This window comes from Syngnathus leptorhynchus, chromosome 19, assembly GCF_054491065.1.
Source record: "Syngnathus leptorhynchus isolate UIUO chromosome 19, UIUO_Slep, whole genome shotgun sequence".
Lineage (NCBI taxonomy): Eukaryota > Metazoa > Chordata > Actinopteri > Syngnathiformes > Syngnathidae > Syngnathus > Syngnathus leptorhynchus.
In genome coordinates, this window is record NC_141213.1 from 7,045,847 (window position 1) to 7,058,758 (window position 12,912).

Consider the following 12,912-nt stretch of genomic DNA (forward strand, 5'->3'; position numbering starts at 1 on the left):
AATTATGCTAATAAGACCAAAGTTCCTTTTCTCTCACGTCGACCATTTTCCATTGGACAATTTAGAACTTTGAAAAGGATTCAAACCCTTTTTGACATTTTGTCTTTTGTTTGGACATTTCTGTTCATTTGGGGGTTTTATCACGTCATGTTTCATTTTGTTTTGTTGAATTATACTGGACTACCGTAGTGCATTGCAGTAGTAAGAATTCAGAATAACCAGCAGTGGGCGCCATTGCGCCGAGTTGAATTGATGACGCGTGGTTGCACTGCATCTGGAAGAAAATACGCACGACACATTTTTCCATTTTTTTTAATCAAAGAATTCACTTATTTGCATTTTTTTATTATTCTTTAAGGCATCATGCACACAAAAATAAGCAATACTTATGGCGTTAAGATCACCCTCTTCCAATAATAACATTTTGATGTTAAAAAAATAAGTTTGTAAAAATATGGCATGGAAGCTGGCATGTCAATTTTCAAGCAGAACTGCTTTCACAGTATTTGTAAACAATGCTTTAAACAGAAGGAAAGAGAAGACGAAAAAGTGGAAGAGCATGCAACAACTTGAGGGTTAACTCTGAATAGCATGCCATGGACTAGACTATATTAACAATGCTTTTTCATTCAATTTGAGATTAAAATGACAAGAACAGACGGGCTGACAAAAAAGACACTGTCAATAGTGATACTGTGGTGCCTTGAGATACAAGTTTAATAAGGCTAACTCAAAACACTCATATAAATAACACTTCTTTTTTTTTTTTTTAAACAGTAATGATTGACCTTTTTTTGGGTCCCAACACAACAACAAAAAGCTGCTGCATCTGGTGCCTGTGCTTTTGCCACTTGGGGGAGTATAAGATTGAGGATCATTGAGGTGTGTTTTTATGAATCCCAGAGTAGGCAATTCTGTTTTTGCCTTCGGTGGGACTCATAACATCTCAACTCCTGTCTGATCTCATCAATATGGCACTGATAATTGTTCAAAGCATACGAGAGAGAGTATATGACATTTTCTGTAAACATGTTGCAGAACCTAATTAGCAATAGCGATTAACTGGCGGAGGCTTTATTGAGGCAATTATTTGGCCGTGTTAAATACACAAGATGTCATTTTAGTTGAAAAGTAAATGTCAAGTGCTTGACTTGTATCTCAAGGCACCATTGTAATCCCTAATTTGGAGTGCTCGATACATACATGAATGAAGATTGGTCCTCAAGTAAAACACTACAAGATTTTTTTTTGGGAAGTTTGCACTTGCCAACTAAAAAATAAGACACAAAAGCACCCTATTGCAAAATGTGTCAGTAAAGTTCCAGGACTGGTGTCACTAAAGCTATATTTCAAACTCCCGCTGCACTCTAATGTTGTCCAGACTGATTTTCAAACTACCACGAGATCCTGTTGTGTTTGCGAGAAGAGGTGAGTGAAAGTTGCGGCAGGACAACTTGCGGTTGCTTCACCATGAAAACATGCCTGCTCACAATACCCTGAGCATCCAAAAGTTCCTGGCTGAAAACAATATCGTAATGGCTGTGCTTGAGTAGGCTCCCTACTCACCAAAACCAACCTATTGTCTTGTCGTTAACAGGACCCATTTTGAAAATTTGGACAACATCGAGATGGTCAAAAGAATCCTTCCAGAAGTGCTGTGTATTATAGACATCAGGGAGAAGTCTTTTCTGACACATCTTGGATATTCACTCGTTTCTATATCAATGCTATACATTTGTGTGAGCGAGCCCGACGTAGCGGCAGGCGGGGAAAAAAAATCTTGTAGTGTCCACCGTGGCGGACGTCCAGGAAGTACCAGTAGCTTTTTTTGGCACAGTTCTGTCCAGTTGGTTGTGCTGCACTTAGCTGCCTTTGTGTGCCATTATACGATATTAAAGACCATGGATAGATACTGTTCATATGACACTTGGATCCAGCCATCCTGGTCTGTGTCGTACCTCCTGAAAACATCAGTCAACCTCTGCAGAAGAGAGGAAGAGGTTATTTCTTGAATGGATTCAAATTGTTTCGACGCTTTGCGATGATGCTACCTGAAGTACGATACAGCATTGGATGAAGTCGTCGAAGGCCACCTGTCCCTTCCTTTGTCGATCAAACTTCTCAATCAGCGTACCGTAAAACTGATCTGATAGACGATACCCTGCAAACGGCAAAAAGTTAAAAGTGTTCTTTTGGAGGGACAAAATAATCTGTGCCAACGTGAGGCAATACAAGTCCCCAAAGAAGCTAGATCTGACCTCTTCTGGGAAAGGTTGTTGACAGAAGTAGCGCCACCCTCCACCACACAAACCAAAAGAAAATAGGCATACTTTGCTGCTCACCAAATCCGGTCAGTGCCTGTCTGAGCTCGTTCTTGTCGATGAAGCCCGAGTTATCCCTGTCGTAGGTTCGAAAGATGTTCTGCCAATCTGTGATGTATTTCCACACGCCCGCAAACTCGTTGAAGTTCACGCCGCCCTTATTTTCCCTGTCGAACATGGCTGTGGAAGAGCGAGGGGCGGAGTTTAGGACGACGCAATTGTCTAATGAATGCATTTATTCGTTAGCAGGAGAGGGTTACTTATGACAACAAACACACATTTAAGGTCTGCTGAAATTGTTTCCATGGCGAACAAACACCCAAACACAGACGAGAGGACAACAGCCTGTTTTGTAGAGGTAAGAAGCCACATCAGCCGTTACTTACATATTATGGAGCGCACGGTCACGGGGTTGAACGGTGTCCATGTGCCTGAAGAGTCAAAGGGAGAGAGAGACATCCGTTCAATGAGTTGTTCCAAAATGATGAAACAAGGATGCCGAGTTCAACATTTTACTTGTATTTGATTTAGAGGCAAAAAAAATTCAATCATGCCAAGCGGTGAGCAATTCAATCACATCGATGCTTCACACTTCTCCAGCATGGGGAAAGTTGAGTAGGACAATAAAGTCTCTATGCTGGACACAAGACTCTCTCACACGCTGAGGTGTATGTGCAGGGGAAAAAAGGGGGATGTACACCCGCACACACATTTAGGTACTACATACGGCTGGCTGGCTGGCTGGTATAATGCAAAGATTGCTTGGATAAATTATTTGGATTCATGGAAATCATAATAACGTGCATATTTGTTCAACTTTTGCAAACATGGCTATTAATTATTATCATTAATAGTAATAATCATCATAATATTAAAGGTGATGAAAGTCAAAGTCGCAGGTTTTTTTTCAACACAAAGAAAGATGGGAGGAAAGACATGAATGTGTACCATTTGATAAGGCCTGCTGAAGCTCTGAGTCTGATATCACCCCACTGCGGTCCTTGTCCACCCTGCGGAGGGAGAGAGGACACCAAAACGCAGATTAGATATCACCTGTATGAACAACTTCACACTCTGGCACAAATTGCTGAAGGCAACCCACTTGAAACAATATCCGCGTTTGCAACAGATCCAAATTCAAACGGTGCCTGTCTCATGAGCAATCATCAGCTGACTGATTCAATGATTAACACGTCATTGACAACTTATGAGGCTGCCTGACCAAAATGTGACTCTGTTGTTCCTTAGCAACAGTGTTTTCCTAACAAACATTCTGGATTCCAGTAGAGGGAGGAGCTGGGGAAATAAAAAAAATAAAAAAAAGGCCCAAAAAGTCAAGCTCAGCGGGCAGACTTTCCACTCGTAGGTGTGACACCTAATGTCTGCTTGTATGGCACAAAGAAAGCAAGCATTGGTCGGGGTGTCTTTGGGAAGCAAAAGCAGCCCTCCAAACATTTCCATGAAGGAGTGCTTTGTGGAGCTGAGGCCAAGTGCTCATTACCCAACCTTGACCAAACAGTGACAAGCAAAGTCAAAGCTGTGACTGTGCTGGAACTTTTTAACCCAGCGCAACCTTCTTCCTTCCCACTGAGGTCAAAATGGACGACATCACGAAGAAGCTTCATGCCGAAAGCACTGACGGACAACCATCTGGTAGTTTCACAGGAAAAAATTTGGATGACAATACTTCAAGGCCACAAATATAAAAATAAAGAGGGAAGGAATTGAGCATGTTTCACCGCAGCTCTTTGATTGTGTTTGGGTATGCAAATAAGGCACTGACAGAAAGAAGCCTATTTTTGTCATCTGAGGAGCACTTGGAAGTCAAATGTTATCTTTGTGTTCCACTTCTGCATACGCTAGGCCACATGTTTTCAAAAGCAATGTGTTTTCTTTCCATCAACTTGTGTGTATGAAAGAGGCCAGCCACCCCAACTAAGCTCTATTGACTGGGATCACGTGACAGAGGAAATCCCAGAAATGCTCATCCGTGAGAGAGGCAGCAGATCAACACTGTGCCTTGATACTGTCACTTTCAATGACACACAGACAGACAGACAGACAGACAGACAGACAGACAGAGACAGACAGACAGGCAGGCAGGGAAAGCAAAAAAACGGATTCTGCACCACACATAAATAATTTGTGTGTCTAGCAAAGCCTGCAGCATTCCAATGAAACAAAGCAGTGCATCTGCAGTCTTATATAAGACGATGGAGTAAAGGAATGTCTACCTGCAACATGAATTCATGCTGATGCATCTATCTAGCCGTTTTGAAAGTGACCATACTGTCTCTATCTCAATCAGGTCAACTCACTGCGAATTACTTACAGCTCGGTCCGGTGAATTCACGTCACGGTAGTAATGCAATGCAGCTACATGACGTCACTCCGCTTTTTTTTTTTTTTTAGTCACATACATTCACACCGTCATATGCGGGAATCGAACTCACTCACGGTGTCACCATCAGCGACTCCCATGACGTCACTAAGCTGCCGGGGAAGTGACCTTTGGAGTGACGTGGATGTATTCCACGCACCGTGCCGTAGTAGCGAGCGTACTTGAATGACGTCTTACTCGTACTTTGAGCTCAGGCGAGCTTTCAAGTGAAAACAGCGTAGTCATTAACACTCGCTCGGGCCTCTCTCGTACTCACCTCTGGAAGATATTCCACAAAAAGCTCTGATCCGGAGGGTTGTTTATATGCGGGGGAGCTCTGTAAGGACTGTGATAAGCCATTTTGAAGACAACGTGTCCGACAAGCAGGTCTTCCAGGAGTGGAGTCTGTCCGCCGTCTTGACTCGTCCGTGTCTCTCCTCTTTCGACTTTTCCCTTCCTGGCTCACGCAAGAGGGGCGCGGCCAATCATTCATCGCTTACAAAAAGGAGTCGTGACGTCACACACCCTCGATCACTTTCAACGGGTTCAAAATCGTAAGAGGTCGCACTAACTTGTTTTGATCACATTGATCTTTGCGTATTTTTGTCGAAATCAATATTTCAATACATAACGGACATTAGGACCGTGCCTCTCACCCAAGAGGGAAGCAGTTGGGGGCGCGTTTGTTCTTTGGTGCGCAATATAATGTTCTTTTACTCACTTTTGTCTTTACTGTGATTAAAGACTGGTTTTTTTTCTTTCAACTAGGCCCTTCCTAATCTTAAATCTTATAACAAATAAACATGAGCAGTCAATCAAAACACAATCACAAAAGTTTGAGAAAAAGTGGCTTTACTTGTTCCTGTAAAGTTACAAAATACAAGGAAGGTATTTTGCTATGATGTAAATCTTCCTCAAACAACAGTTGCTCATCTCTGCTCGCAAGTCACAGTCTAAAAGCAACTTGGGATGGACATCATTATGGCAGCCACCTACCTTAAATATGATGAATGGTTTAGAAAAGGGAAATAAATCATTGATTTCTGCAAGCTTGCCAGCCATTTCCAATTCATGTTAATCAAATCTATTGTTACCGAGAAGTGCTCCATAAATAGCACCTAGAGAGCTGGAGCATTAGCTCTCACTTATTTGAGCTCTGCAAGATCACTTCATATTCCAAAGAAAATTGCTGACCAAATAAATGTTATGATCACAAATTACAAAATAAATTATGAGTCAATTCTGACAAGAAGACCAAATATTAGCAGTGGCACAATGAGTTGTTGTTTTTTTTTTTGTAACTATAAAAAGTAACTGCTCTGCCTGCCTGACTGTCCACCATGCAACTTGACATCACGCCGTGCTGATGACAGCGCTGATCTTAGCCTGCTCCTCTCCGGGAAGCGAGTTCACGGCCGCTTGGAAGTCTGCCAAGTGCTGCTTAGTGAATTGTTTTAACAACGTGGCCAGAATTGTCTGTGTTTCTGCCCAATGACAAAAGATACAAGTGTGAAAAAGTCCGTTTTGATGTTGAGTGAGTAGCGTGCGCCTTCAATACTTACCTTTATCCACTTCCTTGTTGCTGAGTACGTGACAAGATGAATCAACTATGGGCTTCATTAGCTTCACAATCTGGGAGGCAGCAAAAAAAAAAGCATTAGAACATTGGGTCAGTGTTAAAAAGCCCACTTGATGTGATAAGAGACATGGTATGATATTTTTGGGGCATATTATTGGCTTTTTTTTTTTTTTTCTCCAATGTACGCTACCAGAGCAGGACTGTGCGAGTAGAGCATGGCCAGACAGCTGAACACAGTCTTGTTCTCCTCCAAGTCCTCTTTGAGAGGAAGACGGGCAACCAGAACTGGGACAACCTGCCAGAGAAGACGGTGAATATTTTGAGCATGCACCTTGCCATCGATGGCAAATCGATGCACGCGAGGTGGCTCACCTGCTCCAATGGGACGACATCCACGTTACTTAAAATCATCCTGCAGAGTGCCGCGCACAAGTTGTCAATCACTCTGGGGTCGGCCTCTTTAGCTAGCAAGTTGGAAAAGACGCCCAGCATGGTGGGATAATTTCTGAGACGGACTTTGCTAAAGAAACATTTTTGGAGGTGTAACATTTAAGTCGCTCCCCAACATAGAAGTGCAAAAAGATACGAGGCTACGAGGGGCCCGGCAGCCTGGGCCAGACATCCCAGTCCAAATACACTGTTGCTGCGGACCTCCGCGTCACTCTCTTTCACTCCGGCCACCAAGACGGGAAAGAGACGACTGGACAGTTGGCCCGCCAGTTCCCGACCTCCAGACGAGTGGATCAGAGCCTGTAGAATTTCTCCAAGGGTACCCAGAGAAAAGGACTTCTCTGCCTCGGTGCATGATGATTTCTTTTGAGGAGAATAACCCAAATGTACACCTTTGTTCAAAAGGTTTGCTTGTTTGCAATCAGCGAGTCGACTGTCAACTCACAGTTTTGCTCAAGATGAGAGGCAGCAGGTCAAAGATGAAAGGAGCACAGCTGTCGGCAGGCACGGATGCGGCCAGGAGGGGGATCCCTTCACCTGCAAACTCTTGGAGCATGGCGTCGTACTCTGCCTGAAACAAGCCGCAAGAGTCACACACTGCAGAAAGTAAAGGCCAAAAAAAAAAAAAAAAAACGCTGAGAGCCAACCTCTTGGTCGTCATCATCCGCTTCATCGCTGTCCTGACATGCAGTCTGGAAACAGGAAATTTAAAAAAAATGCTCTGTCAACTTTAGCTCAAACAATTATTTCCATGGTCAGGTTATGGTCTCCTCACCTTCTTCTTCAAAACGTCACGGATGACAGTGCTGATCTCCTTGAGGCGAGTGGGGTTCTTGAAAACCTCCTCCTTGCAGGACTTGATGACACTGTTCATAGTTTCTAGGATACCCATCACAACTTGGCGCTCTGGCTCGGTGCGCACGGCCTCCAGAAAGCTGGGGATCACCACATCCAACATCTTCAACAAGGCTGCCGAGGGGAGGAACACGATGAGACTTTTTACTTGGTAATTCTCTCTACTCACTCATAAAGTAATATTATTATTTTTTTATATATGCAGAACAGTATAGTACCTTGATGATTGATGTCGGTGGGATTCTCGATCCAAACCTTGTGCTGAGCCCGACAGAATTGGCCCATTGCTCCAAATGCTGCCCTGCGAACATCCTCGTGCGGGTACTGGACAAGGAGGAGAGAGGAAAAAAATAATAATGTAAATAACCATAAAAAAGTGGAAGGTAAGGCGGCGTACAGAGAACCTTACATCTCTCATTTCCAAAACCTGCTGGAAGCTGGACTCTAAGAAGGGCTGGAAAACAGCACTGTTTAAAAAAACGGACAGGATAAATAGATGGATACGGAGAAAGAGACAGACAGACAGACCTCGACAGAGTGAGAGAGAGAAGAGTTTTTCCTCTCATCCAAGTTTTATACATCGCGTATGTACACGTTTAGCCGTAAACTGTCATTATTGAGGCTGCAGCTATATGCTATCGAGGTGCTTGGAGATTGTCATTTTTGGGATACTTTGAGGATAAATCGTCATGATTGTAATAATACCCAGTGTTGTAGGCAATCTCCCCCAGCGCGTCGCAGGCATCCTCCTTTTCGTCAATGTAGGCGTTCTCCACGCTGAATCTAACACCAGAGATAAAGAATAAGGGCAAGATTCTTTTATGACGTACAATGATTGAAAAAATGATGTCTATACGCTGCGGCATCGTGGACATCCATATCGGGCTCGTCGTCCGCAAGCTCTTCCGAATCCTTTGCTCCCTTGTCGTCCTCGTCGTCATCCAGCAGGGCAACCTCGTCCAGGTGCGCCTGAGAAGGGGCGACAATTTTGTAAGTACGCTTTCCGTAGCATCTCAAATGGATCACACTGGGATGGGATGGGTCATACCGTGATGCCTTCATTGGACTTGAGGGCAAGTAGCATGATTGTTGTGATGGGAGTGAGATGAGGAGTCAGGCAGTCCGGGCTGACTGTGGACACTGATGAATAAAGACTGTACCTGATGGATGGAGAAAAGGATGTGTGGCCGTCAACGTTACTTTATTGAGGGCCAAGAAAAAGCAACAAGGATGAACATACGTGCAGCGTCTTAGGTCAGGGTCATCTATGGAGTCGGTGAGTTTGAGACCCAGTTGAACACATTCAGCAGCGAGAGGGCTGAAGACCTCTTTGCCGATGGTTCGAGCCAGCACAGACAGCGTGTCTGGGAAAAAAAAAAAAAAAAAAAAGTCAGCCGCTTTTAAAAACCTTTGGAGAGAGGGGGTCCACTTACCTAAAGACTGAGTTTGCAGGGACCTCATTTCCTCTGTGGTGGCTGTGAGGAAAGCCTTCAGGCTTTCGATGACCGGGGGGAAGTAAGGAACCAGCAGTTCCTTGGCGGCATTGGCTGATATGAGATATCAAATGAGCACTTGCGCACTACACATACGCTACAAGATCATATTAGCGTGATGATAGAAGAGCAATGCCTAAAAGCTGATAAGATAAAAAAAGCATGGCTCACCAATGGCGCCGATGGCAGATACAGTGAGCTCTTTGATTTTCAGGCTGTCGGTGCTGTTGAGGGCCGACAACATGGTGTCCATCAGGGTGGGAAGGTAGGGCTCAATATCTGCTCCTGTTTGACAAGAAACAACCATTGAGGTTATTGATTGCTTCAAAACCCCAAATTCCGACCATAATCTAATATTGACTCCATATGAAGGTAATAGGTATGTCACGTCGCTGTTCACAGCTTACCTAAGTTCTCCATGAAATTCTCCAGCGCATAAAAGGCCTTGGTGACATGGCCAACCTTGGTCTGGTTTAAAGACGAAAGATAGCCGAGGAGCAAAGGCATCAATTCCTCACAATGTTTGCTAACTTCAGGCTGTGAAATAGAGGTATACACACACAGTACAGAGGAGTTAGTGTCATGTAACAAGAACAAGAAAAACAGCACGATATAACGGCTCACCTGTAAATGTTCCGAGAACTGTCCCAGTGCAAAGAGAGCGGCGCTGCGCACCACCTGATCAGAATCCGAAAGACTCTGGCAGACCGTCTGCAGCACCGATGACAGCATCCTGCGTTCGAGTCGCGGTTCATCCATGGTTCCTCACAAAAATCCATTTTCAATTGTACATACTTGTTGCGGATATGATCTGCACATCCTTCAGCCAACACAGCCAGACACATGAGGCCCCCTTTCCTCTGGTAGGGCTTTTCGCTGGTCAGGCACGTCTGAGTTAGTGGCATCTGTGGTATCAAATCAAAAAGGGAAGCGGCTCACTTTACGAAAGAACCTACCTTTTTTCCCCACCAGGACATTTTGAAAACAATGTGTGTCCATTCAAATAGTATGTGAAATAAAATGTTCATACGAAAGTCATTACTTACCAGTTCATGGAAGAGTTTCTCCGGGGGCATGTGGAGTGCCATGGTGTCAATGACCTGTGTTCATAAGGCTTTTACTTGTCGACTCAACAGTGAAAAAATTGGAGCGCAGACAAACCTGAGCAGCACAATGTTTGGGATTGTCATTGTCTGTGCCATCTCCGTCGTCATCTTCGTCATCCTCCGGGTCGTGCTCACCGGGGGGAGGCTCCGCGGTCAAAACGGGGAAGATGGCTTGCAGTATGGGAAGCAGCAGCTTCTGCTTCAGCACAGTCTACAGCGTTCAAGACGGCAAAATAAAGTCAGGAAGCTGCTTGTCTTGTAGCTTTCATTGTAAGCTGCCTACTTTGCTCTTTAACTTGATGAGAAAGGCAATGCAAGAGAGGGCTTTGACACGAAGCGAGTCAGTCAGCGTGGTGTCCCCGCCCACCTAGTGTCAACGACAACAACGCATCAACAAATGGCCACCGTTTGATGACGGCACGGAGCTCCCCACCTCCAACAAGAAGCCAACCATGGCTGCAACGTGAGGTACAATGATAGACACCTCGCTCTCCATGAGCTCATTGAATACCTCCATTGCCTCAGCAGCTTGGCTCTGCGTCAACAAAAAGTCACGTTAAACAAAATAAATCCAAAAACATCAGGTAACATGACTCCGTTTACCTCGTCTGCTTTAATCAGGTGTTTCAGAGCAACAATCAGACTCGGGATGATGGAGCGCATCTGGTTCTAAAAAGTTGTGATAACATCACAAAAGATCACTCTGCATGTTCATTTTCGACATTAACATATAGAAGTGTATTAAAAATGCTACAATTCACCCCTGGAAAAAAAAAACTCTGTAAAGATTGAACTGGATTTTGGACGCCCACTTTAAAAAAGAGAAACAGGCAGCTAAAAAAGAACGGTAACATTGGTCTTACCATATGTTGGGTGCCAGTGTAAACTGTCATGGCTGTAAGGCTGAGGATACAGTAGTACAAGGCTGTCGGGTTGGTGTGGTCCTGTAACACGGTGCTAAAGAGCTGCAGAAGCTGGTTATAGTGAGGATGGAAAGGCTCCGGGTTGGACTCGATCACCTTGTTCAGAAGCAGCAGCCCGACCTGCGTGAGGAAGCAGCAAGTCTTGAGCGAAGGCTTCCATTTTACACATTGATTGTGACTCAACCTGTCTGTCATGTGGGTTGGCACTCTTGGTTGCTTGATTGAGGAGCTGCAGCAGGGCGGGCCAGCTGTCGGGAGTCTCATGTTTGACCATCATGGCGCACAACTGGGAGAGCGAGTGCTGCACTTGGTGTCTGGAACAACAAGCTTATTTTAGAAATGTAAAAAAGAGGAGCCGTTGAAATGTGCAACAGGTAGCTTACTCAGTTTCCTGCATGAATGCCTGCAACACCACCGCCTTGAGGCTGTGTGAAAAGAGGTCAAAGGTGACATACCCTTCTCCCCCCTAATTCTCTGCTATTGGAAAATGTTCCGTAAAAGTCGTTGAATGTAACCTTTCTCTGTCAGGTGGGCTTATCTTTCTCCATTGTTTCTTCACCCTTAGCCGCAACATCACTGCAGCAGACTGACGGACCTGGTGGACACAATCATAATAACAAACACATCCATGTGAAAACAGTATTGTTGTTGTGGGACCAACATCCACCTGCCTCATAGGAGACACTTTGGAGATGTCACAGAAAGTGTGCAGTCACCTGAGGATTTTGGGAGCCTCTCATGACAGCACAAAGGGCAGGGATGATGGCTGGGTCTTTGAAAAGCTGCTTCAGCTGGATTGTGGCCTTAAAGGGAGCACACAGCTCAACATTTGACATTGTCTGCAACTCCATAGCAACCAAGCCAAAAAATTCCACTTGACTTTATCAAACTGTGAAGTGATTTAGTTGTGTGACAGTTGTCCACTGCTGATTTACCTGCTGGATTACGGCATTGTCAGGCTGTGTCATTCGCAGGAGGATTTGCTCAAGTTCTTCTGTCATTGTTACCATTTGGTCGAGGTGTCAGCAAAATTGACAGCGGAATAGTTAATCGTTTCTCCTCCCTCGCGTTGTCCTGTCGTCGTGGCTGCCTCACCCTTCGAACAAGTGACGCTTCTCAAAGGAAACTTGGCGTTTATGGCGCTTGCTAAGACGTTGCCTATGACTAATGCTTGTTATCATGCTAACATAAATGAAAACGGGATGATGTTGAAGGTGCGATTTGTTAGCCTCTGCTTCCAGCACGCGAGACAGTCCGAGCCAACAATCCCACGTGAGAGGCTTAAAGGGACCGGCGTTTTATTTTTCTTTTGACAGCTAGAAAACCAAACAGCGCCACCATTTGACAAGGAGGACTACACGCAACACCACTATTCAGCACTTTCCTAATGGATGGACACAAATCGATCATATTCACAGCGTCACGGCGCCATATAATTTGTGAATTATAATACACACAATATGTACATGTATTGATAAACACAACACTCTCAAAGTCGTGTTTGGTGTCAGAGTGAACATTTCACTGCATGACCTTTGTGTGGCCTTTCCGAAAATGGAGAGGGAAGTTGACAGAGAGTGCAAATTTCACAGAAATACGAACCAATTGTGCTTGCTAATTTTTCTACGAATTTAATATGAAGATACAGTACTCGACAAAACATGCAAACTACGAGGTCACGGTCGCACTCATTCATGGAAAGCTTAAGCCTTTATGATGTTGCAATATGACGTTTTTGAGTTGTTGCCATGGTTACTTGTATCTAGCCACACATTCGTGGAATAAAGACTTCAATTTGATTGTGT

The 12,912-nt window shown here is 44.4% G+C and overlaps 2 protein-coding genes across 4 annotated transcripts; both read right to left on the minus strand.

Moving 5' to 3' along the window:
* Positions 1 to 296: 296 nt before the first annotated feature.
* pdcd6 (programmed cell death 6) lies at positions 297 to 5,182 on the minus strand. Of its 3 annotated transcripts, none has more exons than XM_085938534.1 (6): positions 4,979 to 5,182; positions 3,270 to 3,331; positions 2,708 to 2,752; positions 2,331 to 2,501; positions 2,052 to 2,161; positions 297 to 1,981 (listed from the first exon to the last, which is right to left on the minus strand). In XM_085938534.1, exons 1-6 carry the CDS (start codon positions 5,059 to 5,061, stop codon positions 1,883 to 1,885), a joined length of 570 nt encoding a protein of 189 aa, XP_085794660.1. In that variant the 5' UTR covers positions 5,062 to 5,182; the 3' UTR covers positions 297 to 1,882. The 3 variants fall into 3 exon arrangements, with proteins under 3 accessions (XP_085794660.1, XP_085794661.1, XP_085794662.1); XM_085938535.1 differs by having other exon boundaries at positions 2,343 to 2,501; positions 4,979 to 5,181; XM_085938536.1 differs by lacking the exon at positions 4,979 to 5,182 and adding an exon at positions 4,779 to 4,965.
* Positions 5,183 to 5,536: 354 nt separating this feature from the next.
* On the minus strand, positions 5,537 to 12,410 carry ipo4 (importin 4). The gene is made up of 30 exons (XM_085938526.1): positions 12,043 to 12,410; positions 11,824 to 11,910; positions 11,623 to 11,702; positions 11,491 to 11,532; positions 11,292 to 11,421; positions 11,048 to 11,227; positions 10,788 to 10,853; positions 10,618 to 10,719; positions 10,468 to 10,551; positions 10,240 to 10,395; positions 10,125 to 10,178; positions 9,874 to 9,983; positions 9,703 to 9,811; positions 9,486 to 9,615; positions 9,250 to 9,363; positions 9,019 to 9,132; positions 8,826 to 8,949; positions 8,634 to 8,745; positions 8,442 to 8,554; positions 8,291 to 8,368; positions 7,995 to 8,052; positions 7,804 to 7,909; positions 7,506 to 7,699; positions 7,378 to 7,422; positions 7,176 to 7,301; positions 6,867 to 7,093; positions 6,653 to 6,785; positions 6,471 to 6,575; positions 6,264 to 6,333; positions 5,537 to 6,185 (listed from the first exon to the last, which is right to left on the minus strand). The coding sequence occupies exons 1-30, from the start codon at positions 12,115 to 12,117 to the stop codon at positions 6,055 to 6,057; spliced, it is 3,255 nt and encodes a 1,084-aa protein (XP_085794652.1). The 5' UTR covers positions 12,118 to 12,410; the 3' UTR covers positions 5,537 to 6,054.
* Between the last annotated feature and the right edge of the window lie 502 nt (positions 12,411 to 12,912).

What these genes read in the sequence shown, in the direction of transcription:
- pdcd6 (XM_085938534.1), bottom strand. Translation starts at nt 5,061, where the DNA reads ATGGCTTATCACAGTCCTTACAGAGCTCCCCCGCATATAAACAACCCT. An exon ending in TTGTGGAATATCTTCCAGAG is followed by an intron (nt 3,332 to 4,978) that starts GTGAGTACGAGA and finishes CTCCCTCCGCAG; the next exon opens with GGTGGACAAGGACCGCAGTG. An exon ending in AATGCTGTATCGTACTTCAG is followed by an intron (nt 1,982 to 2,051) that starts GTAGCATCATCG and finishes TCTCTTCTGCAG; the next exon opens with AGGTTGACTGATGTTTTCAG.
- ipo4 (XM_085938526.1), bottom strand. Translation starts at nt 12,117, where the DNA reads ATGGTAACAATGACAGAAGAACTTGAGCAAATCCTCCTGCGAATGACA. An exon ending in ACAATGCCGTAATCCAGCAG is followed by an intron (nt 11,911 to 12,042) that starts GTAAATCAGCAG and finishes GCTCCCTTTAAG; the next exon opens with GCCACAATCCAGCTGAAGCA. An exon ending in CTCTCATCTTGAGCAAAACT is followed by an intron (nt 7,094 to 7,175) that starts GTGAGTTGACAG and finishes TCTCCTCAAAAG; the next exon opens with AAATCATCATGCACCGAGGC.